Raw genomic sequence first — 26,533 nt, forward strand, 5'->3', positions numbered from 1 at the left:
AAAACTGCAACACGACGTGGGCCAACAAACAACCACGCATTTCACACAGCCTCAGAAAATATGAAAGGGTGAGCTTCATGCTGAGACAAAGGGGAAACAAACAGGATGAGGCCACCTCTGGATGTTCTAAGGAAGGTCGGCGTGTCGCCGTAGAACAATAAGCGGCCGCGCGGATTACCGACACGCCAAATCCACCGTGTCCAGTTAAAACAGTCCTATTTTGACTTTGTCTTCTTTGCAAGCAGCCAGGATTCCGCCGTCCAGCAGCTTCATGAAGTCCAGTTTGATCTGAGAAGAACAAGCAAACATGAAGTGAAACGTACAATCAAACAAACACAATGAGTGGTGTTAAATAAAAAGGAAATAAAAAAAAACAACTGAAGGTTCATTTCTTTCCACAAAACAAAAGCGAACGAACGTCATATGACCTCCAGAACACTGATCAGACTGCGGCCAAGTTGGAATCGTTGATCTGTGCACTATGCAGTGATGTCAGCCATTTTGAAGTGCTCAACCATTAACCTGTCAAATCAGCTCCCAATTTCAGTTCCTCCCCTGGCACTACTGTTTCAGTTTGAAGGATGAAGTATGCATGCAGCGCCTGACTACCTCTGTGCCCTTTCTTCTATGTTGCAAACACTAAATAGTGGGTAAGTAAATGCCCTCTGCAAACAGAGGGAATCTGGTTTAAGGCACCAAGAGGACTACAGGCACAAAAAAAAAAAGACTTAGTGGAGTCACAAATAGAAAAGAAGATGATTATTTTTGGTGAGGAAACCACGTCCCTTCAGTTATTTTGGCTGCAGCAGATGAGGCAGCAGTTCACTGAAATCAGGGGGCCACAGTCCTGCAGGTTTCAGATGTTTCCCTGCTTCAACACCTGATTCAGATGAAATGGAACTCTTCAAAAGATTAAGTTCTGCACAAGCCTGCTAATGATGCCTTGATCTGAAGCACGTGTGCAGAAGCAGGGAAACATCTAAAACCTGCAGGACAGCGGCCCTCGATGACCGGCTTTGGACATCCCTGCCTTTAGTCATTTATTATTTTCAATGTACAACGTCCCTAATAGATCATCATAAGATGCCTTTAACTTCAATAAAAATTAAAAGCAAAATGCCGCCATTTCCAAGAGGATATGGTGGCATCCTCCTGATTTATCAGCTGAATTAGTCAAAGCGAAGGAACAATAATTCAAAAACACTTCCTCTCAGATAAAAAAAACAAAACTGGTTGATTATCTTTTCAGTCCAGCAGGGGGCAGCAGCTCACCTCAGGAATGTCGACCATCCGCCTGAGCTTCTGGTCCCTCCAGTTCCAGTCCAGAACCAGGTACCTCAAAGCTTGCAGGTTCAAAGCCTCTGCGGGAACAAAGACAGAATGGGAACCTTTCGAAGGCTTTGAAGTCAAACGGGGCGACTATCACGTCCACACACCTTTCTCGATGAGAGCGCTGATCCGGCCTGGTGTCCCCACGCCGATGTGTGTGACGCCTTTCTGCAGCAGCTTGGCCTGCTCCTCTATCTGTGCGGAGGAAACAAACGCAGATGTTCAGCTGGAACCCGAGTGGGCCTCGCTATGACCTCAACCCATCTCTACTACCTTGATGTGCTTTGCAAAAAGTTTCGCCGCTTTGGCTTCGCCTTTGAAAGAGGTCAGCTGCCTGCAAATGAAGCAAAAAGCCATTAGAATTCAAATGTTAGGTGGAAGTAAAGACAGCCAACTAACACTCACTTGATAAGCTCGATGGTTCGGAGCGCAGAGCTACAGACGATGAGGACAACCACCGAACTCTTCTCTGTGTGCTGCTTTTGGATCTTTGCCCACTTCGGACAAACTTGGAATGCGAGAACGAAAGCGGTTGGTGTGAAACCCGAGTTTAGGCGCCCACAGAAAAATGTTCCTGAAAAGGTCAGAATACCACTCACCCTGCTTCAGGTAGGAGGAGAGACTGTGCGTCAAGTCGTTACTGGACAGGAAGCTGGAACCTGAAGAAGCGAGAGGACACACGGTGACTCTGAGGCAAACGGTCAGCGGATACCGGCCCAACTTGAGGGAGAATCGCTGCCGCTCACCCTGCAATTTAAGCTCCTCCAGCTCGATCACGGAGCGCTTGTCTGAGAAGTACCGCAGAAGCAGATCCTGCAGGTCGGCGGCGCAGCCCGGTTTAGGCTCGGAGGTGGCCAACACATCTGTAATCGTCTTCTTCTTCTTCTGAAAAACATCCACAGACGCAGCCCGGTGACTGTTGGGCCTCTTTGTGCTCACCTCTTACTCTGCTCTTCATCCAGATGTATCTCGACATCTCTTGCACCTTCTTCTGCACACCATGTGTTCAAAACTGCAGTATAACATGTAGCCAGATCTCTAAGTGAAGTAGTACTTGGTGTATTGAGCTTGTGGACCTAACATATGTAGCTTTCTCTGCTCTCAAGTCTAACTGAAACGTGCCATCGGACTGTACAGCTGCTGTAACAAGTTCATTTCCCAGATGCAAGATCAATCGTGTGTTTTATCTCGTCCGACAGCTCGTCTCCGTAACAGTTGTCGGTGCCGTTCGACACCAGCAGATGTCGCCACAATCACCTTTCTCTTCTTTTTGGGTTGAGCCGGCTGTTCGCCCTCCGTCTCTTTCCCTTGAGGGGTGACACTTTCTCTCTGTGAAAACAGGAAGAGCAGGAGAACATAAATCAATAAATAAATTGGGAAAAAGGCCAGAGATAGACACTTCACCCCTGATCTAACTGTTAGTTAGATTAGTTTAAAAGTTTTGAGGTTCTGGTAGCCAATTAAAACAAATTGAGAGAGAGAGAGAGAGAGAGCTTAAAATGAATGAGGCTCAAAGCAGTGAAAAGCTGGCATCTTTTTTCTCCTCGGCTGACTTTACAGAAACCGTTTCTGGGTTTCTAGTGCACCAGATGACAAAAATGGCCGATTTATAACCCCTCCCCCCAAAAATTAAATGCCACAGCTTCACATCACATTCGACAAAGAATGGCTGGACATTCGTTTCATAACACGATGTCCACACTGTCTGCTTAATGAAGATGGAAGTGTGCAGGCTGATTTTGAACAGATGGACGCGTGCTCCAATAAATGGAACCGAAGACCTGCTGTGGAAAAACAGCCCCTCTGTGTCTGCTCTCATCACAGATGAGCTGACCTTGTGAAAAAATAAAAATAAAAATCAGCTGACGCTTATTATCTGAAAAGAGTTGAGGAAATAGTTCCTGATATCACAGTTGCGCACCAGCAGGTTTTAAGATCTATCCATTTGATACATTTTCTTCTGTCTAACATGTCGGCATCACGTGAAAACAGTGACTGGGCAGCATCTACACAGAGAGGACAGGACCTGCTCGTTATTTTTATTCTTCTTTGCTTTGACGGTTTTCTCCGTTGCCCTCTTCCTCTTCTCTGGTTTCTTCTGTGTTATTTCTGCTGGCTGCGTCTCTTGCTCCGCCCCCCCCTCCTTCTCCTCAGATGCATCTGTACAAGAGAAGGAGCATTTGTTCATTAAAACCCTCAGAGAGAAATGGAGTGTGCACATCCCAAACTGTATTTAGGTCAGTTCGGGGGAGAGGGGAGGCGATGAAGGAAAAATAAGGGAGTGAATTTTGCATTCGACTGCCTGCCTCTCTGAGGAAAAGTGTGAAAATGAGGCATGTGATGCTTACTTAGTCTGACCCCTTACATCAACAGGTGAGATAAGTCTCAGACTGTTCGTGTTTGAGTGCCCTACTCAGTCAGAAAAACAGGAATGTTACCCGAGGTAACAACAATACAGCAGATCCTAAACCAAGGACCTGGTTATATTTAGCCTCCCCGTTGCTACCACTTCTTGTCGTGTTCCTTGTGTTTCACGCAGTGAGGTCACGCACAGACCCTTTGGCACATCAGGATTCTTGCTCCACAGCTTTTTAAACAGACTCCAGGCCTAACCTGATAAATCTTTAGCTTTTACTGTGCGCGTTTTCCCGTTCACCTTCGATATCAACGGACAGACCGGCAGACATGTCCAGATGTTTGTTCTCAGAAAAAAAAACAAAAAACAATCTGCTTCTGCTTGGCTGTGTGAGGTGCAATTTCAAGCATGTTTGCTCCTTTTGCCAAATCCCAATCAGGAGAGGCAACTGGGTCTCATTTCATCAGACGATAAGAGAAAGCTGCTGTGACCTCACACCGATTTTACCTTCAACTTCAACTTCAACTCACAAATTAAACTCTTTTTTCCCCCTTTGGTTTCATCTCTGATCTGCATTTTCCACAAATGTTCCGTTTCTGTTGATGCACGTTAGACGCACACGGTCTGATAGAACTCATTCTAATTGATTTCTAGTTCATTGTTCTGTCTCCTAACTGCTGCTGGAGGGCTTTCCCTGTAAAGCAACCCCAACGTACACAAGGCGGAAATCACCCATCTTAGTGATCCTAAGCATCCAATTTTGATCTATATCGCTCTTTTAACCCCGCACACAACTGCCTGCTGCGCTCATGTAATGCGGTTGAGGAAACCGAACGCGCCTCATCTGCTCCAGGCTGAGATGGCGCCCAAGAGACAGACAAACACACACACACACACACAGCATCTGACGCAAATTTTCTGCCTTGTCCTTCAATTTACCGTCTCTCAATCAATTTTGCAGCGGTTACTCTCATACACTTCCTCTCGAGTGCTGCTCTGTACCACTGTTGCTTGCGGCCACTCTAGTTGAGCGCCATGTGAAGACTATACAGAAGATGGATGGGGATTCACTTTGTGCCTCGTGGGCGTTCGTCCTTCTTTGCTTAACCCCACCCTCTGTCTGATTCAGTATGAATCACTCTTGCTTGTTAGATCCGTCTGCGAGGCGGACACCCCTCCCTCTGCTAAAAGACCACCCCTGCTATCGATGGGCCAAGCCTGCCATGTCTCCCTCGCTGCCTTTTGGGCGTCTCGACACCTCCACCGTGGACAGCTGCAGGGAAATATGCCAAAGATCAAAGGGGACAGGATGAGTGGAAAGTGAATGCAATTACTGAGGTGAGTTTGGACTTCATGACATAATGCAGACCATAAATGGCTCATAATCTAAGTCCGGGCCTGTGGGGCACCGGTCCAGATATAGGTAAGACTTTTGTTTCTCGTTGGCATTGGTAACAGCCATTTGAACCTTGCCTTGGGTTAAACTGATAACCTTGTGTTGTCAAAATCATTAAGCAGGCAGCTTTGGGTATGAAAGGGATCGATATGGAAGCCGATTACTGTGCATATTACAACAGAACGTCACTTATATAGCACGGCTTCATTTGGTTACAATCAGCAAGGTAATATGTTGAGAATGTGAACATAAATCTCTCAGTTGTTTGACCTTTATGTGACGTTTGCGCCCATCCACGGGCACAATTTAGACGCTTGTGCCGGCAGCACAAGATGAAACCACCTGACCCTGCTGTTCTGTGTTCAACGAGCTGTGAAGCACTCTAAAACGGGCCTGTGGGCACAGAAGGACGCAACCAAATGTTTAAATAAGTAAAAGGTGCCGACATGGCGCGCGGACTCTTTAAAACACGCTTCCAATTTAACAAACGTCACGATGGCAAATCAAACACGCCGGCTGAAGAATTATCCGGCGCCACTCGGCCTGCGAGAGGTTGGTTCTTCATTAATTTGCCTTTCTGTTCGATAACCGGGGAGAATTTATCTGCGTTTCCATGTACTTTAAACAGTGAAAGTGCACGTTCGCTTAGGACACGGATCAGCAACTTTGCTAATGACACAGTGAAAATGCAATCCCATTTTCTTATGACCGCAATCAATTCTAGCTGTTGCATTTAGGAAGGTCTGTATTGAATTTACAGCTCTACATTTATTGAAACGTGCAAACAAATAAAATTAAAAAATACTGCGTATAAGACAAAAACAGAGTTTGTACAATTCTAACAAGCTAGATACTTCAACATTTAGCAAGACTCCATTTATGCTTCATCAACCTGATCCCTCTGAGAGAAGCTTTCATTCCATTTCTTTATGTAGGCCTCAGGAACAGTTCTCCAGGCTTCTTGAAGGACATTTCAAAGCTCTTCTTTGGGGGTTGGCTGCCTTTTGTTCAGTTCTCTCTCTCTCTCTCTCTCTCGATGATGTCATACTGCTTCAATAATGTTGAGGTGCGGGCTCCGGGGAGGATTAATCACTCCATATGACCATAATTGGACCCTGCCTGATAACATTTCAGTGGATCCAAGATGGATCAACTGAAGGGCCAGATGCATCTTTCAGGTCCTCTGTCAGGTAATCTCTGGATTTGTTTCCAATTTTCTAATGTTTCCAAGGACATCACTCTTAGGTACAGACTCTTATTCTGTCCTCCACTTGTCCAGTTTCCTGTTTTCTAAAGGACACACTGCACAGCATGCGGAGATGTGCCACATTTTCAGCTAATAAGGTTTGGGAATCAACTTGTTTGTGCAAAAAATAAAAAATAAAATAAATACTATGTCATGTAGGTCAAACTGTGCTATTTTGACACTTTTCACAGATGAAACTAAAGTAATGGGAACCAATTATGTGTCTTTGCAACAGGCAGCTAGTTACAAAGTGCCTGAAGATAATTGTCTCTTTGCCAAGCTGCTGGTTGTGTGTGGAGCGCGACGTGTTCATCTCTTGAGTTAGCTGCTTATCTCACACCTGGATGACTCATAGGTCAGTGTTAAATGGCTAACAAAGAAGACATTCCTCTGGAAACGGCCTGCTAAAAGGACTGGACTGAGAGGCCTTCAGAAAGCCTCGAGAACTGATTCCTTGGGTTCATTATAAGTTACTTTGTCTCACGGGAAATGAACAGTGACTGAATGAAAGTTGTAACAAAGATGAGTTATACAACTCGGAAGTAGAATAGAAAACTATTTCCTTTTTACAGAGGAAGGGAGGCAAACAAACTTGTCTGAAGAGAGCAGCATCCCTCAACTCTCACCACCCTCTTTGCCACAGATGGTTCCAGATGGTGCAGTCAGTGAAAAGGAAATATATATGCTTTCAGACTCATGAGGGGCATTGAAGTTAAGGCTCAGATAACCGTAGATCAATGAAAGTCAATGGCTGTGGAGAGAAGTTGCATGCGGGGGATATAGGGCAGCCCGGCAATCTTTAATGGGCGATCAATGGACTGGCTGGTTTTAATGGATGGTCAATGGTGCTGAAGGGATGTAATGAGGATCAATCGACTTTCTGTTCCAGACTAACGGCACCCAGATTTGGTCATTGGTGTTTAAGGCTGATGTGCTTACTTGAGCAATCTGGCGCTATACTGATACAACTACATTAAAAAGTGCCGTCATGAGCCCCGAGAAGCTCAGTGAGGTTTCTATGTGTCTCAGTTGGGATAACCAAAGATCTCTTTAATCCTCCTGCAATGCAAATATGTGCCTTTTTTTCTTCTCCCTCCCTTTAAATACAAGCACAGCTATCACGATAAGCATGTTCTGTTGATGGATGTTGAGAGCGTTGGTGGTGGGAGAGTTAATGTCGAGGTTTATTAGTTTTGGAGATATACAGCTTCCTCTCTTAAGCCACAATGAATTATTGCTAAATCAATAGCGACTTAAGGCTACATGCTCGAAATCAACAAGCAGGAAAGACAGAAGGCAGTCGATAGGACTAAGACATAAATCTCAGATTACAACTTCTGTTGTCTTTGCTTTGACGTTCAGTCCGTTATCCTAATATTTCAACTCAGTTTCGAGCGACTTGTAGCCCTACGGATTGTGATACGAGTACATGAAACGCAAATAGGATTAAAAATATAACGATAATAGCAGGGAAGGCTTGAGTCAACAGTGACAACCCAAAGATTCGTATCCATCCGACTGTGGGTAAACACATTTGGCTGCAAAACCCTGGCAACAGACATTTATACTGTATGCACTCTCCTCTAAACTTTACGGAATAGGCTTCTACCTTAAAAACAGCATCATACAACCATGTATGATGTTCAGAGACCTCGGTCCTCCACTCCCTTATCTTCAGGGGTATTTGTCATCTTGACTGATCTCCGTCACGATCGCAGCCGCAGCCCCGTGTCTGATTTATGCGACGATCCCAAATCTGTCCTCCGCAGTCTGCCGCCTCAAACGAGTGGCCTATCAGAGAGAGATTGCACTGCCTCGTCTTAGTGACAGCGTTCATTTTCCGCGCCATTGACCAATTGATCCACGTGGTTTTATCTCCAACGTTAGATTGGAACACCAGCATCCACGTGTTTAGCAGTAGGTTGTGATAGCTGCTCCTAAAGACGTCGCACAGGAGGTGCTAATCAGAGAGACAAGGCTATGTAAATAACCCAAATGCACTGATTTAAGTTCAGTAGTAACACAAAAAGCCATTTTTTTCCAACTTCAACAGATAGTGTCATGCTCTGCACTGTAAAATCTGAACTTAAGAAGATGTCCCAACCAGTTTGGAAGCTCGTCGTGGTCCCAATAAACAAGTTCCATAAAGGTGATGTGGAAACACAACAGCCCAGACCGTTAAGTGAAGACTCTTTCCATCTTTTACAGAGCAGTTTGAGCATGTCTGGGGGAGCGGAGGGGCTCTTTAAAAAGTACGTCCACTCCTCATTTACCATAACTTCAGCTCCGCATCCCTCCTCGTCTTTTGCTTGATAATCCTCACATCTACTCCTTTCATATTATCCATCTGATACCTGGGGGCGGTTCAAAACCATCTCCGTTACAACTATGTGATGCAACACATGTGTAATCCAACATCTGGTCTCGGAGTGAGCGTGGGGGCTAAATATATTTGTGTGAAAAGGGCCCGTCTGTTCATAAGTATTTAGTGCTCACAAATGAGCGGTAAATTGTGGAATTTTCACATGGTCGTTTTTCAGCGAGCGATGTTCTGCCACAGAGTAACTACTTCAGGACACAGCTTGTGTCACGACAGAACAATGTGGGCCGCCAAATGGTTGTCGTTTGCTTTCCACAAAGATGGTCACCATTTGATTTATAGAACTGTTGATGTAATGGAGGAGAGACCACCTACAAGGTTTCAGCCATACAAAACACGTCACCCAACACAACAACTTGGAAAGAACACTAAAACAAACATCATTTACGATGTCACGTCAAAAAGTGTAGACTCAGCACGCCATTACTTCACCTCATACCATCGCGGTGTTCAGTTGGCCCTAACGGAGGTCAAACCAACACAAAGACGGACAGTTAACTGATGTTGATGTGTGAACCATTTCACATGGAGTTTCGAATGGCTTAAAAAAGACAGATTGGTTCAAATCAACTGGAAAAAAATGAGGTAAGTATGACCTCAGGTCCACAGCAACACATGACACATTATACTGCGGTGTCATTTATTTCACAAAAACAAAGCAAAAGTGCAGACACAGCGTGTTAAAACCCAATTTCACCCTGACCGCTTCCATAGAAATTTGGAGTTACGAGGAGCAGCCAGGTGCTGCCGATCAAACAAACTCGATTAAGCGATTATCAGCAACTGTGACGCTGTTTCTGCACAGACCAGTTGCTGGTCCGGAGCTTTCAGGCCAAGGAGGAAAGACGTCAGCTAAATGGCCTTAGAGAGGCAATTGTTGCCATCGAAACAATCTGGGAAGATGGATATCTAGTTATACGGCCATTTCAAAAACAGTTTAGAGGCCATCGTGCTGCAGTGAGAGATTACACAAAGGAGTGGATGAACCAGAAAGTTCATCCCAAGGTCAGACTGTACAATGCTCTGGCAATATGAAAACAGAGAGCTGCACCTCAGACTCAATAGGCCTCATTAAATGTTAACGTTAGCGACAGTGTGACTGAATCAGTGTGACTTGTTAAAGGTTGCCGAGGAAAGCCTCTTCTCTCTGGACCCGGGCACCCTGGCGTCACTGAGTTGACTGTGAACTCCTCTGTAAAAGACAGAATTCTAACGTCAAATGAAAGGCCATCTGTCCGACAGCAAAAGCTCGGTTTCGGTTTGGTCATGCCACCAGAAAATGATCCCAGAAACACCAGCAAACAGAATGGCTGGAAATGGCCCAAAAGGAAAGTGATTGAAATGGTGTGCGAAGGACCTTAACCGAGCTGTGCATAAATGAATGCTAACAGACGTCGAGAAACGGAGGCAGTGCTGCGAAGAAGAAACACCCACGATGATGTGAGAGACTGATAACGTCATACAGAAAACAACGGCTCCGAGTAAAAGGTGGTCCTAGAAAGTGTTGAATCATGGGGTGGACCTAGTTTTTCCACACACTGCTCCTGCAGTTTGGCTCCGTTTTGTTAAATAACGGCAGCGTAACGTGTCACGTACTGCTGACTCTGAGGTGAAGACTTGGCAGGGACCAGATGATTTTTGCTATATATTCTGATTAATTAAACTTCAGAATTCAAAGAGCGTGGGCCTTTTTTTTTCTTTTCCCCACATAACTGTATAAAACACCTGCAATGAATGTTATCTAATACACCTTCTTTATGCTATACATTGTTCAGTATGTGCAGTCCAACCGCAGCCATAATAATGACAACAGCAGCACTGCTGCTGCCAAAATTAATCGATATACTATTCAAAATCTCCCGGCTCCTCCGGATGGCTTGAAAACCGGACGAGTGCTCCACTGTGCCACTCTAACCAAACACATCTAAATCGTGGTAAATCTTTAGTCTTCTTTAGAGTAGAAAGGGGCAGATGGGCGGGATGCAGGCTTGCTGCCCTAAGCGGCGCTCAATTTAATTCAATTCAAAGTCATTTATGTAGCGCCAAATCACAACAAAAGTCATCTCAAGGCACTTCAGATACAATCCAATTCAAGTCAATTAGAATCCAGTTGATTGTAACACAATCATAATCCCATCAATTAGTCCAATTCATACACAGAAAGCCAATTAAAAAAATAATAATAAAAAAGGGGGGGGGGCAACAGATTGCACTTCTCTTGGACCCGTCCTAAGGATGCACGAGGCGACTGTGGAAAGAAGGGAAAAAACCCAAAAAGAAACTCCTGGCAGAACCAGACTCGGGAAGGGTCGCCATCCGATCCCCATCCGACCAGCTGGGGTTCGTTTGTTCTGAGGAATAAAGGAGACATCCAGTCACATGTTAGGCAGCTGCCAACCCGCCTGCCAGCTGATGGTCAGCTGACTCCGGCTCTGCGTTTTGAGGTATTTTCACATTGTGTCTTTAGGAGTGGGCCTAAACATCAGCAACACCTGGATGCTGCGCACACTGGAAAACAGAACACAGCGCGACCCGTGTCTTCTGTCTGTGCGCTGTGTGATTTGTCAGCTTTTAGGCCTTTTCACTGCGAGTCAATTGAGGGCGAAAGGCGAGGAAACGGGACGCAGTCGTCTCACGGTTTGTCTGCACACATTACATGAAAAGAGGGAGAAAAGAGAAATACATTTACCCTCTTTTCTCAGCACCATCGGCCGTGTGCCGCCACAGAAAATACGTGCCAAAGCTCACTAATCTCAACCCTCCTGCATGGCGCCATCTTGATCTCAAAACCTTCCCTGTGGTAAACCTGTTTAAGTTGAGTGATAAGTTCCTCTTTGGGCCAAAAGTCTGAGAGAGATTTGATATTGTTGTGGTGTAGCTCTGCGTCATAAATATGATTCCTAAGCGAGCCTCACATAAAGAAAACTCCTTAACAGTTGTGTTAAGGGGGGGGGGCTTTAAAAATGTCCTCCTCCTTTTCGTACAGAAGCCAAGAGAAACAGTTAAACATCTTGCTTTGTTTGGTTTGCTCCTTTTTTCTTGTTTCTTCCTCACATCTCGTGTTCAGACTCAAGGTTGCTCTTGGGCCTTGATGGCAACAAGTAGATGCCATTTGCAGAGAAAAAGTCCCACTGTTTTTCTTGTCAGTTACCAGTTATCTAAGAAGGTTTTATTTAACGCATACCTATTGATTTCCAAAAGCCTTCAGTTGTGCCCCCCCCCCCCCCCAAAAAAAAAGATAAAATCTTGACCAACAGCTTGGAAATAAAAGGCGTTCTTGGCCACTGAGGGAGCTTGGACCAGACCAGCAAAGCTGAGGAGCAGAGAGATGACATCATCTTTCGCTAATACAAACCTGCTTTCTGGAGTGAGAACATTAACTCAGGCTTAAAACTGGCTCGCGGACGGTGTTTAGCTGATGAGATTTGCTTCAATTACACACACATACACATGCTTGACACATGTCACACACACATACTGTGTAAGTAATCTGGTGAACTTGCTGGAAGCCTTTAGTCCATTTATTCAGCCAAACTAATAGCGATTGCTGTAAATGTGCCGAGAGCAGAACTATGAGATGACATAAGCCGCTCTCAAAGCAATGCCAGCCGCAGGCCTATCCATTTCAGTAACACTAACTGTTATGACAAGAGGCCTTCTGACTTTGGATTAGCCCATAAAGGCTTATATAATCTGCATCACTTATGAAAAGCCACACAATACTCACTTGTGCTGTAAAGATCCAACGCATGACCTTGTTTAACCCGATTATTCACAAGCATACATGTCCATTTGTCTCTAATGTGCAACTGCCACAACCAATCTCTTTTCCTTCTCCAGCTCCTCCTAAAAGGACTTTGTGCACCCCCCCACCTTGGTAACAGCAAGATAGGATCTTGGAATCTAAATAATACAAAAGAAATACAACACAAAGACTCCTTCTATCCTGTACATCAACCCCAAAAACATGCAAGGCAAGAGTGAGGATCAGAGGGGCAAATGCTCACGAGAAGACTTGTCCTGTGACGACTTGCTGTTTCTCCTCAGTATTCTGGAGGGAGAATTACAGGTAGGATTTTGCTCACTTTTCGTCTTGTAGCTGATGTGAAGTCTGGGTATTGTGACTGCAGCCCAAGGTTGTGGAATTAAAGCTGTTAAAAATGTTTCGTCACGCCAGGCCAGAGATGAGGTGATAGCCATTCTGAAATCAGAGAAGACAGACTCCTGTCTGCTGACAGCCCACTACGGTCTCGGCGGAAAGGAGCTGGTGCTCCGTGCCCTGCGGAGAGACTCGATTTGGGCCCAGCGGGACACCTTGCAAGATGCGCACGACCAATCAATCTCTGAGGTACCAGCAGAGGCAGGGAAGCAGACGACATAAGGAGTGCAAAATCAATTGTGTTGAGACAGCAGCAGAAATTGTCACGTTTTGAATCTGAAAAACTCCCCAAATCAAACTTAGAAAGGCAAGAGATTTGAATCGCCCGTACTATATTATTACATAACCGCCCTTTTCTCACACACCCAAAGCAGACCTGTAACAAGCCAGCGGACCGCTGACGTTTCCCCCTCACAGCCCCACGTTTTGTGTTCTTTGTCCATCAGCTCAGTCGCTTGGTGGAAGCCCGGAAGAGCTCCACCAAACAGATGATGGAGCGGCTCGAGGAGGTGTGCCGCTCTCACAGAGGGGCTCTACGTGAGCTGGAGGAGCAAGAGAGAAACCACAAGGCTTTCATCCATAGGAGCAACTGGCTTGTCACGCTACAGGAGGAAGACAGAGAGAGGTTTGTGCACCAAAACCCAGAGGTTCAAATGAATGTTCAAAGTAAGAAAAAATAAAAAAATAAAAAAAACACACTGATATTTTATTGTTCCCACAAAATTAGCAGCTTGTAATGAAGCTAAGCTTGTAGAAATATCCATCCATGATTATCTGAATCCCTCTTGATGTAAAAGAGATGAGGATTTACAGCTCAAGGAGGAGCGGCAAGAGGATTTAAGTATTCCAGCACACTGGAACAAGCCAGACCCGAGCTCTGTGATGAGCGCTTGTGCAGGCTTAGATTCTTTTAGTCTATGTTGGTCTGCAAATCTCTTTATGCCCGAGCGAGCAGAGGCAGCGTTGGCTGCTGCACCTCTACGAGACGGTGCATGCGACCTCAAGACGTTCCTCCACTCAGACACAGTCCATTACATCCTTGGACTTGGTTAGTCTATGCGGGCAGCCTGGCACTGTTCGCTCTCCCTTGTAAACACACAAACACGCACTCGCCTGCAATTACACGTACAGTCGAAATTGGCACTTTCCACCACGGTTCAACAATACCACACAGTGCAGGGAAGAAGCCATCTTCTAATCTCAGTGAACGGGGACTGAGGGTTTTGCTGGTGGGCAGAAATGATCCCCTTCCCAAATAGGGAGCACATTTAGATGTGGCCTAAAATACGGCCAAGTCTGACATGAAGGTGATCGCTGGTTCTTCTATGCAATTTTAGGCCAGCGTTGGAGTTGTTTTTGTTGAAGTCCCTGGTTGTTTTGGCTGGTGTACCGACAGAATCCGCTCTGTAATCTGGGCATGTAGAGGCCGGACCCGTACTGGGCTCGCAGCCTTGGACGGAGACTAGTTGTCTGCAACTGCGTGCCAAACTGAAAGAGCTTTACTGATCCACCACAGCAACACATGCAATTAAAGACCAAAAATAGCCATGTCAGTAGAGTGATTAAGTCTACTCGAATTCGGCCTATCCAAATAGAATGCAGAGACCTTGGACACTCACGCAGGGAGAGCGCACGCTTCAGCTCGACCTAATGATGATAAACACACGAGCAGACAGCGCGTCTGATGTGGGGTGAACCCTGTGTGGACGGTGCACTCCTGGAAAAAACAAAAGCTTTTTCACCTCCAAGCCTTTTTTTTTGTGTGTGTTTGTCTGTTTGTTTTACATCAACTGAGGTATTAGTTCACCAAGGATGAGATTAGCTCGCTTTCCATTTGCTTAGAGGAGTAAATCTGAAATAATCGTTTGAAAAGCTGCAAAAAGAAGAAAGAAATGGGAATCGGACACATTTCCAATAATTGGTTTGAAGAGAATAAACTCGGCCGTGTGGGCAGTACAGGCTAAAAAAAAACAAAAAAAAAAAACAAACTGATGTGGATTTCAACAAGAGGGAAATGGAGAAAGCTCCTCTTTGGGAATGATTGCTTTCTGGAAATCTTTGGGATATTACGTATAATAAACAGAAGATCCAGTCAGAGCTCATCGATTGTCGGCTCAAACGGGCGAAGCCACTTCATTGGCTTTTCGTTGAGTAGTAGAAATGTATGTAGTTGGTTTTTTTTTTATTTATATTTCTATTATTACACTTTCCATTGACCTTTTCTTATCAATGCACTTCAATCTCATTTCAGGTCTTGTTGGCAAGACCTGACATGAGATTGTGTCCCGTTGCTTGGTTCGACTAGACCAGCCCTATACGCCGGATCCCTTTCATCCCCCACTCCATCCTTTTCCTCTCTTCATCCGTCTGCAGTCGCCTACATTTTTCAACTGAAAGGATTTCCAACTCCTCCTTCAAATAGCTTTCAACCAGCTTCTGTTTCTTTCCAAAGCACACGCTCCGAGCCAAAAGAAGCACTCGGTCCGGTGTGAAAGTCAGGACCCGTTTCTTCTTATTTTCTCTGACGAGGCAGCCTCACCGGGTGCCATGTGCGCAGCAGATGACAGCACATTCCAGCCGTGACTTATAATCACTTCATCTATAGTATCCCTATAGCGTGTCAAAGGGTGATTACACACTGCACATCACAATACATGTGCAGAAATGTGGTTATTCCAACCTCAGCTATCAGAACATGCTCTAAGCCGGCGTGTTTCATACGATTAGCCTCCAGACTCTCAACGGTAACCACACACACACGTTAAACTCACAAAAGACGTCCACGCTGATCTGTCCATGTGAGTCCTGCATCACAACCTCCTGAGAGGCTTAACTCAACCCCCACAAAGCACTTTGAAATCCATCATGCTGTCATTTCCCAACTGATGTGGCCTATCTTTAATACATCATCAGTAAGTGTCACAGTAATGCATACCATCAAAAAGGGTGTGTGTGGGGGGGGGGAAACTGTTCTACACAGCTTCGCACAGCAGGGCTTTATGATTCATTTGCACTCTATTTGCAATTAGCTATAAAACTAACTTGCATGCGAACAGGATCCAACGAAGTTCACGCAGAGACCGTATATAAAAGAGGTGTTGAGACATTTCAGTCTGGATCAAGTTAGGGAAACGCAAAGCAGATACATTTACATTCTTAAACATACAATGAAACCATGACAGTTGATAGAAAAAAAAAAAAAAAAAAAAAAAACAAATCTTGCTTGGATAAAACCCACTGGAAACGGTCTCCGGGCTCTGCTCAGGACACAGTAAACTTGATTGTGCCTTCACAGAAATGCACATCTGTTCTGTCCATCCTTCACACTAACACTCATCCACCATTCGACTGCTCGGCCAGTAAAGTGTCAGAGAAGACGTCCATAATTTACCATGGGAGTCTGGCAGCCCATCAGTTCAGAGCTGAGCAGCAGCTCCGATCGCAAGCTGCCGAGTCCATTTATCAGCTGCGCTGAGGTCAGTTTACTCGTACCGTCGCTTTTGTTAAACAAGTTGATAAATGAGTAGAATAACGCCAGGGCGCACTGCCTGCTTTTTCCTTCCTGCCATTTCTATGACCCCCTATGCAGCGATCACTCTCAGATCTCTTTAATTTATCTTTCTTTTTTTTTTTTAAACAAGAGGTTTGAGAATCAAATGATGTTTGTAACTGAAGACAAATGAACAGATGCCAGAGCCTCCCGAAAGGGAGATATGACCACATAAACTCTAGTTTGGGAGTAGTGCATAAGAAGGAATGAGGAGGGTTTTCGTCTCTCGCATTCCACAATGAGAGAAACATCTCACAATATCTCTCCATCTTCATAAGACTTTTCCTGGAAGAAAAACAAAAATCAAGGAAAAAAAATCCAACTGATTTACTCACTAATGGATTTTTGTGTTATGCAAAGTTTTGTCATCTACAACAGTGTGGACGGGTTGCTCTGCGGTTGATCGTGTTCGGCCAAAACAGGCGTCTGGATCAACCTCCACTCAGGGGGAAAAAAAAGAAAAGAAAATAACTGAACCAAACAGAGAAGATGAGAAGCAGACGAATCCCAGATGCTTATTTCTGAGGACTTCGCAGGAGCATCCCCGCCATCAACACCTCCACAGCGTACAGCAAACCGATGACACGCTCATGTGTGGAAAGCTTCAGCACGGCAGACACAAACGGCGGCATGAATAGAAATGCATCAACATCTGCCGAATCAGTTTGCACACGCAGACCTGGAGACGATGTACCGAGTCTGATCTACACAAAGCAGATTAGCACGCCATCAAGAGCAGGAGGAACGCCACTTCAGACACAACTCAGCAACTTTTGAGAACGTTTTTCCTTTTTTTTTTTTTTTTTTAGAATCTTTTCAACAGAGCATCCAACAAAACAAAATGGAGCCAATCTTAATTCTCATTCCGTGCACGACAGCCCATCCTGCTGCAGGCTCAGAGGAGGGACAACCCCGTATGCTCTTAGGCAGCTGACAAACATAAATAATAGGGGATGAGTCGCAAATGAAGACCGCCGCTCGCTTCTATCGTGATGTCAATAACAAGCGATCACCAGAGGGAGTTTGAGTTTGTACTAACATAAAACACTGACTTTGTTGCCGCTTTATGGTCACATCTCAGCGAAACTAAAAGAGCCCACTGAAGACCTGAGGAAACACTGAAAACACCTCTTCAGACAACATGTTAACACTTCAACAACACATGTTCAGCTTTATAATCACAAACCGCCAGCAATTAGCGATCAAATGTCATTAGCAGCAATCTGTTTTTGAAACAAGCAGCCAAAGTTACCCTAAATCAATTAAGGGATTAAAGGGAATGCCAACCACTCTTACATCACCAGCTTGTGTAACGGACACGCTACATAACAAGGCAGCAGGTTTGGGATCGAGCACTCCGTGGTGTGAGAGCAGAGCTGCTGATCACTTACGGAAACTTTCGCTTTGATGATGCTGCTGCTGCTGCTTCGCTATGTGAGCCGCGACCGTCCGAGCGGCTCCTCGCTCCCGTCTGCGGCGCGTGTCGACGATTTTAACGAGGAAGTCTGCCGTTCGGGATGAGATATTCCGCAGCTTTTAATGGCGTTTGCTCTGTTCTGCTCCGCGCTTTCGGCACCGTTTCAGAAGCTTTCCATGCACATCAGAAATGGGAACAATCTGCGTAGGTATTCAAACTAAAGACTAAAATTCAAACTAAAGAACATAAATGTGAAAAAGAAGGGGAAAAAAAAAAGAAAAAAAGTGGCATTTAAGTGAACCCTTTTGGCCGTTGTGTGGATTTTTTGATTATTGGAAACATGACGCAGGGGAAATGAGGGTTTTTGTCCGTTTGCCTGACTGAAAGAAATGCCACAGGAGGTTTATTTCCCAGTCAAAGCAGGGCCTTCGGGCTGCAGCGCAAATAAGCGCTCGCAGAGGGGAACATGGCCAAGCCTGTGTTCTCCTCCAACTGCAATTCCAATGCACTCCTCTAACAAGCGAAAATATTCTGACCCAATTACAATTTTTTGGATTCCTCCCGTGACATGAAAAGACCGGTTGTGAGAGTAATCGGGAGTAGAGTCACTTCTCTCTGTTCCACTGAGCGCACAGAATTCATTCAAGCAATACCACAAAAGAGGCGACTTTGTCCAACCCGTGAACGGAGAAAAAGAAAAGCCGACGGCAGCGAGAGAAAGTCACATTGTTTTGCAGTCGCAAAGGGGGAAACTGGGACATTTTCTGAAGCAAAAGCAGAACGTTACGGCGAGGAGAGTAATGACAGAGATAGAGAAACGTTGGGAGGGAGGAGAGAGCAAAAGAGACATATGGATGTAATTGAAGGCCGATGAACTGATGATGTCATCTCCCAGTCAGATTATCAGGCCCAAGGCAGAGCAGCTCCGACTCACAAAACATGTCTTTCTTCTCCAAACATATGAGCATAAACACACAACACTAATGCAGTTCACATGCTTCTCGAGGAGCCACGTTTCCCAGGACACGCCGAGTCGGGTCTGGCACTTCTGTGGCACGGTTAACATGTTTGCTCAAACTAATCTGCAAACAGAGAGCGTTCTCCTTTTGACTTTAACTCGTGATTGAAGATTTTCTTTGCGTGCACACACACACACAAACCCCCATTCTGTCCTTCCCATTAGCTTCTTTGGCATGGCTACACAATGACCTCATAAGCAATGGGCTGAAGTCCAGAAAACACACACACACACACACACACACTCGCAGGAGTAGAGCCTGTACAGTCCCATATAAGGATTTGCTGATGATGTAATGGGCGCCACTGACTGCGAGTGAGACTCTGTGTGCAGAGCGCTTCTCATAATGTTTGGCTTTCCGGATGGAATGTCCACATCACTGGGATCTCAGGGAAAGGTGAAAGAGTAGAGACTATATATTATCTGAGGATTTAATTGGGAAAAAAAAAAAAGAGGACAGAGGCCAGCTGAACTGCACAGGTAGGAACCAAATGCTGCTTGATAATGAAAAGATGCAAACTTTTGCATGCACTCATATGTGACTGAAAAAGTTGTTTTAAGTGCAAGGTGAGCCGACCGGGACCGTTTACAAGTAAACCGTTCGCTAATTCTGCAAAGATCAGATAAAGAGATCGTCTTACAAAGCCAAACTGACACCATGTCATCAAACGGTATCCAAGCTATGCATTTAAAGAGGTCTTTAGGTAAATTAGGCCCTCTGTAAATCCTTCATACTAGATTTTGCCGGTTTTTTTGCAGTTCTTTGCTTTTAACAGGGAATTTGCGTGCTTTAAAGCACGATTAAAACCACACACAAAAAAAACAAAACAGCCCATACTGAGGTTACGCTGCGTAGTCTATTTCAAGGATTCGTGTCTTATTTTCCGAGGAGCACCGCATTCCTTTTAAAAACAAAGAAATTTTCATAATCTAGCCACCCACACGCAGTACAACTGCGGATGACAGCCCACACATCACACCGAAGGACAGCTGCTTTAAACATGGCATTCAGCTAGATTTTTCGGACAAGAAAATCTCAGATTTGTCTGCATCGATAGGAACTTTTCTGATAGAAAAAGTGAACTCTTTAAATTAGAAAAAGTATAAAGCTAAATCTAAGCACTCTGTATTCTCCTGGCATGCAACATGAGCCGCATTTTGTCCAAACTCAGTGATTTTAGACAGGATAAAAGCATTGGTGAAAGATCCCACTGATGTGCCTTATGATAAAACACTCATTTAATATTTGTTCACTTCACGTATACGTCCAGGGAAACGTTGGGGAGTGACCACACTTCAAAGAACGGGGGAGGAATTCCTGCGACTCCAAGCTGGAAATTCGGTAGCATTCGAGGTGCTCAGAGGGAGGGTGACTGGATGCAGTGTTGAGGGTACTCGAGGGTAGATGAACTTCTTAATTAACAAACACTCCCTGCCAGGGGACCATCTGCCGAGCAAGTCAAAACATCGTACGGACGGCGTGCTGCCTGAGAAAAGCGTTTACACACTTACACAGATGCATTATGGGCATACAGATGTATAATGAAGGCAGGAAAGATGACAAGCTTCTGTACAAATGTCATCAATCAGCAAAACATCTGAGGCTCCTCAGAGACAACACGTTCGTGCTGGAACTGAGGACAACTTAAGGTACAATTTTTGTAAAAAGGGGCTCAGGAGAAACACGTTGGAGGCGTCTTTGGAGAATGACAAAAAAAAAAAGGGCAGTTGCACTTTAATACCTGGACAAATTAGTCTGACATGAGTGTATTTCTGTTTTTTTCTCCCAACTTTGCAGACTTAAGCTCCTGTTAACCAAGGAAAGAAAATACCATGAAATAAAGGAGGGGAAGAACGAAAGAGAATTATCTATTCTAAAGGAGGAGCTGACAAAGCTGAAGGCTTTTGCACTGCTGCTAGTGAAGGAGCAGCGGTGTCTGAGCGAGCTGGTGGAGGAACAGAGGCGGAACATCAAAGACCTGACGACCATCACCGACGTTATAGAGCAGGGGGTCTGTGCTGCTAAACCCACTGCAAAAAAGGAGGAGCGGCTTGGATCCACGCATCTTAGGGAGGAGCGCCGCAATCGGGTTTCAAACCTCCACCTGAACAAGAGCACGATGGCGGCGTCGAGCCTGCTGACAGAGGTGGAGGTGCTCAGGAGGAGGGTGGTGGAAATGGAGGGCAAGGACGAGGAGCTGATACGCATGGCGGACCAATGTCGAGACTTGGACCGCAGACTCGTGAAAGAAACCAGCCAGTGCCGAAGTCTGAAGGTTGAGGTGGACGAGCTCAATGATAGAATCAGTGGCCTCGACAGACTGGAGGAGGCTTTAGGCAAAAGCAAACAGGACTGCAGCCTACTGAAAAGCAGCTTGGAGCGAGAGAAAGAGGAGAGCAAGATGCTGTCCGGTGAGCTTGATGCTCTAAGACTGAGGGTGAGAGAGCTGGAGGCTGCTGAGGGCCGACTGGAAAAGAGTGAAATGCTCGTCAGACAGGACCTGGGAAAGCTCAGGTCACTGACTGTGGCCCTGGTGGAGGACAGGAAGAGTATGGCCGAGAAACTTCGGCAGGCAGAGGAAAAGATCAACAGGAAGGAAAGCAAAAGAAACGAGCAAGGCAGCAATTTGGCAACAATGACAGAGAGACTGAGAGAGGAGAGGCAGCTGGCACTGAGGTCTAAGGCGGATTTAGAAGAACAGATTAAGGACATAGTAAAAGAAAAGGAGGAGTTCCAAGACAGACTAAAAACAGAGGAGGAGAGGAATAGAGAGCTACAGAGTAAAATAACCATAATGAAGAAAAAGCTAAACGTCTTTGACAACAGGAAAGAAAAGGAGGAGAAGTACACATACAGCTCCATTCCAAACAACACCACCTACCACTTCCAAACAGAAGACAACAAGGTTAAAGAACTGACCCAGGAGCGCGACACGCTGCAGAAGAGACTCAAGGACAAGGAGGAGTTAGAGGGAGAACTGATGAAAGCAAAAGATGATTTCGAGTCCTTGGAAAGGAGGCTCAAAGATGAACAGAGGAGGTCACAAGCTCTAACAGAGGAGCTCGAGGTGGCAAAGAAGGAGCTTTCCAGGTACGAGCAGGCAGAGAAGCAGGAGGTCAACCAGGAGCACCTTCTCCTCTGCTACCTTCAGAAGGAGCAGGTTAAATCCAGGCTGCTAACCAAAGAAGTAGATACCCTGAAGGAGAAGCTCCAGAAGCTGATGGGGACACAGAAGTCTATCTGCAGGGTGCAGATGGATCAATCCACAATGCAGAGAAAACTGACCCAGCAGGAAGCCAAGAACAAAGTGCTGACCAGAGAGATGGAGGAACTGAAGAGTGAGGTCGATGGGTACAGAAAAAGCAAGAATCTGACACCCGATGCCAATAAACACTATTCAGATCACCACCCGACGACCAAAGAAGTACAAACTGAACCTGCAGAGAGCATTCTTCCCGACTACAGCGGGCGCAGTGAGAGACTGAATAAAGAAAACAGCGATAAGGAAACGAACCAGAGCAAAGAGGTCACAAACCGAAGCGCTCTGGTCAACAGCCTCAACAGCTTGAACGCGGCAAACAACAACATAAGCCCGCAAAAAAGCCTCTCAGAAATAGATCTGCACCAAACGGTTAACGGAGAAGTGATGACGTTAACGCACACCCCCGGGCAGCCCCTGCACATCAAAGTAACACCACATCATACGCTCAACACAGCCATGCTGGAGATCAGCAGCCCCTCTGGGGACACAGCCACGTCTTACACCAGCACAGCTGTCATCCCGACAAGCGGAGCCTCGCCCAAACAGAGAATTACCATCATCCAGAACTCAGGTCAGCCTGCCGTTAGTCACAAACCCCCCACTGCAAGCCCCGACCGCGCCGTCTCCCCACTTAATGGAACGCCCGCCTCTCGGATGTTGAGTCCAAATTCGTCGCGCTCCGTCACGCCCGACAACAACAACTCCCCGATTCAGATCGTCACAGTCAGGACCTGCTCCCCCGAGCCCACAGAGGTTCAAAATCAGGCCGCGTTCTGCAAGACTCCCGAGCAGCCGAACAGCTGGAAAAGCCAGAAGTCCAACAGCAGCGACACGAGTCCCAGCATAATCACCACGGAAGATAGTAAGATCCATATCCATCTGGGGAGCCCGTATATTCAGTCTCTGAATGGTATGACCCACAGCATCCCGCCACCCGCTGGGCCGTACTACCTGCGACACGAACAGAGGACTCAAGTGATCGCAAACGGCTGTCACGTGAAAGGAGTTGGAAAGATTACAAGTAGCATCACCATATCCCCGGCTAATGCTTCCGCATCACACTCGTCAAATATCACAGTAAGTGGCCTTTGTGATTAGGTTCCAAAGTTCCGACACCTAAAGCGATTCGCTTCCTCTGAGAAAACCCAGCCTGGAGAAACCGCCGCTGAACAAGGCTGCCTGGTGTCCCAGAGAAGACTTTACTCAGCCTGCTAACCATTATTTACCAACTTTAAACACACTTTAAGTGTAATGTGCCTGTGGGACAGACGTCACCGGCTAGATGTGTTATGTACGATCATCATTTTGTCTTTCATAAATGCTTTTCTTCCTGCTCATTAAAAGTGTTTTTTTATTTTATTTCCCCTTATGCAGTCATCCCGAGTACTTTTTAAAGAGGATGCTTTGCTAATTTGCCAATTTGAATGTGCAATCGATGCTTAAATAGAAAAGCTTTGCGTTTGGGTTACATTCAAAGTTGGGAGACTGGGCTTTGAGTAGAACTTCCAATTGTAATTATCTGAGCCCAACTCGCTTGAAACTTACAATCGACACCCGATCAACGCATCCTTCAACTCACCTCCTCTACGTCGCTTAATCTACTTTGGACATAGAACCCAAGGTTTTCGGGCACTTGAAAAACAGAACCGAAAGACAGAAAAAAGAAGCATTGTGCTGCATTTTATGAACACTCCCCATTTTGTTGATTAGATTGTACAACTGTCCCTTATATAAGAATCCAAACACTATATTCATACTTTATATTGAACGTTTTTGTGAGTAAAGTGGTCATTTGACTTTCTACTGCCCAAACTGAACACAGGGGAATATTGAACAGTACGGACAGAGCTGAAAAACACAACAGAAAGTCATTTCTGGAAGCAGAACATAGAGGTGACCACAAAAAAAACCAGAAACATACCGTTTATTATGGAGTAATGCAGCATAACGTCTCGGCTTCCAAAATCAAATGAGTAACTGGAAAGCAAAATTAACAACACACGGTATCTGTATATCTGATATCTGCATTTAGGGCAGCCAGTTCCTTTTAATAAACTAGAGACCAGCAGCAACCCTAAAACCACAATGACAGCCTTCGTAGTTTTAAGGGAATCCAAAAAGCTAGAACCTTTTCAAACAAGTACAAGACCAGAAATTGCCCAGCTGCATTGTGTTGAGAAAAAAAATAAATCAATCGAATAGCTCAAGTTGACAAGTGGCTGTTAAATTGCTCTAATTGATAAGATCTAGTTACCGCCACATGAAGCTACGTCTTCCAAATAAGAACCCGACAGGGCACAAACGGATTCCATAACATCTCCTTACAAAGCGACGGAGAGCCAACCTATCGGCAACGAAATGTGGAGCAGCACAAACAATCCTGACATCAACGGCTGGCAAGGTGAGACGAGGCATCTGTCGACACTTTTGGGCAGCAGAACATGGATCGACAGAGGCTCTCACGAGAAGATTTGTTATCTGCGTGAACATTTGGCCACGAGACACATCCCCATAAGTCACCGCTGCCTCTTGCAAATCTCTGCTTCATTCTTAAGACTTCAAAGTCGATCTCGTGGCCGAACAGACCTCATCCCTCCTTTTCTGCCTCGTCAGCTTTCCTCCAGGCTCATAAGCTTTTCTGTCAAGCAGCTCTGTGAGATAAGTGTGGGGTGTCCGTTCAGGTAACGGGGTTAACCAATGATAAAATAACACGCAAAAAAAAAGCAGCTGCACACATCTCTAGATGTTTAAAAGTACATACGTCCATTTAAGCAACATTTCTTCTTGCCAAAGACAGACGGCTACACTGCCAATAATGCTGCAGATGAGCACTTATTACACTGTGGTGCAATGAGCCACAATGTACAGCATGCAATATCAGCCCTGTGGAAAAGGCCATATATCCCTCTGTCAAAGTGCGATGCCATTTCATCTCTACGGGACCGAATGCGCTTTGCAAGAAGTAACGAAATCTGGTAGGGGGAAAATCTTGGCCAAACCTCCAGCTCACTAAGCATGGACAGGTTTTCCGGTTTCAAAGTATACCACAAGAAGTAGTAAACATAATCTTTCCCAGACCGGGCCTTGGAGGAGGAAGGCAATGTTACATGTGAGATGTGCTCGCAATGAGCGGCTGCCAGAGGAAGCCACACCTCATATACGATTTCCCACCTACGGGAGCACCGTCCATCACTTCTAGCAAGGCAACGGTGTCTTTACAGTGATGTTTAACAGAATAACAGACTAACACACTTTTACTATACATATATGCACACAAGTATGCCGTTTAAAAGTCAAATTCTTTTGACGTCACATCAGAAGCACGATCGAATACGGCTTCATAAAACCAAACATTTACATCCACTTATGAATTAAAATGATAATTTTAAAAAAATGCAGTGAAGTAGACATGTGGATGACTTTTATTCCACAAGCACTATATTTATTGATGTGTTGACTGGTGATGAGCTGCTGCCAGTCCCATATCACAAGAGTCCCATTCTTGTGATAATACATTAATCATCTTACAGTGACAATGCCAGAAGGAATTAAAAACCTTTCCTTGATTTCCTTTCACTTTAATGTGTCAGTTTCCCTTTTTTGTCGCTCGTTTTTTTGTGTAAACAAAAGGCAAAAAAACTAACAAAAAAAACCCAAAGCGTGAATATGTCTTTGTGTTTTAAAATCCCAGATATTAACATTTATTTTGATATCTCATGGGCCTACGAGTCCTCTTACACCACAACGCATCTTTAAACTGCGTGACTGCCCTCTATCGGAATGCAGCGTGCATGGAGTGACGCAAAAAGGGAGCAGAAGGAAACTTCCACTGATCATACATGAAGTTTAACATGAGCACAACTGAATCAGTGCACATAGTTAATGCGAAAAAGACTCAAGGGGAGGCATAGGCCACGTTCGTTGATGATGGAGCAGGTTAAATAATTTGGTTAACCTTTTATGATGTGACTCACAGACAAGCGCACACACGTGCTTACACTCTCCCTGCTCACAAGACCTCGTGCTAAGGAGGTTTACTTTACTTGCTACCCCCCCAAAAAACTACACAAACTGGTAAACTACACAAAACGCTGTTTGTGTTTCACAATTGTTGCTAAAACAACAACTCGCGTTATAAGTACTGACACGGTAGCTACAGTTGGCAATTGGAGGGCCGTTGTTTGCTAGTTAGCAAGCTAGCCTTAGCTTCGGCACAACAGAGATTTCTCTCGACAGGGTAAATTAATTAGGATACTACAACACCGAGCAAAGACATTAGAAATCAAACGCGTGAGACTGACGCGAAATACCTGAACCACCTTCTTGTTTCCACCACTCATCACCTAAATCGTCTCCCATCTTCCTGAGCTCGTAATCTGTCCAATCCAAATAGACCGCTAACAGGCTATGTCTCGAGTG

General features: G+C 45.2%; 2 protein-coding genes across 4 annotated transcripts; one reads left to right on the forward strand and one right to left on the reverse strand.

The window, feature by feature from the left end:
- On the reverse strand, positions 1-26,533 carry cmss1 (cms1 ribosomal small subunit homolog). Of its 3 annotated transcripts, none has more exons than XM_072396682.1 (10): positions 26,416-26,533; positions 3,356-3,489; positions 2,587-2,658; positions 2,076-2,211; positions 1,929-1,988; positions 1,735-1,837; positions 1,603-1,663; positions 1,437-1,524; positions 1,273-1,361; positions 1-288 (listed from the first exon to the last, which is right to left on the reverse strand). In XM_072396682.1, exons 1-10 carry the CDS (start codon positions 26,471-26,473, stop codon positions 205-207), a joined length of 885 nt encoding a protein of 294 aa, XP_072252783.1. In that variant the 5' UTR covers positions 26,474-26,533; the 3' UTR covers positions 1-204. The 3 variants fall into 3 exon arrangements, with proteins under 3 accessions (XP_072252783.1, XP_072252784.1, XP_072252782.1); XM_072396683.1 differs by having other exon boundaries at positions 4-288; positions 2,076-2,214; positions 26,425-26,533; XM_072396681.1 differs by having other exon boundaries at positions 4-288; positions 2,076-2,214.
- Positions 12,675-23,484, forward strand: LOC140319864 (filamin A-interacting protein 1-like). Its single transcript, XM_072397645.1, has 4 exons — positions 12,675-12,776; positions 12,885-13,055; positions 13,313-13,491; positions 20,650-23,484. The coding sequence occupies exons 1-4, from the start codon at positions 12,675-12,677 to the stop codon at positions 23,210-23,212; spliced, it is 3,015 nt and encodes a 1,004-aa protein (XP_072253746.1). The 3' UTR covers positions 23,213-23,484.

Source organism: Leuresthes tenuis, unplaced genomic scaffold (assembly GCF_036924035.1).
Source record: "Leuresthes tenuis unplaced genomic scaffold, fLeuTen1.0.hap1 SCAF_12, whole genome shotgun sequence".
Classification (NCBI taxonomy): Eukaryota; Metazoa; Chordata; class Actinopteri; order Atheriniformes; family Atherinopsidae; genus Leuresthes; species Leuresthes tenuis.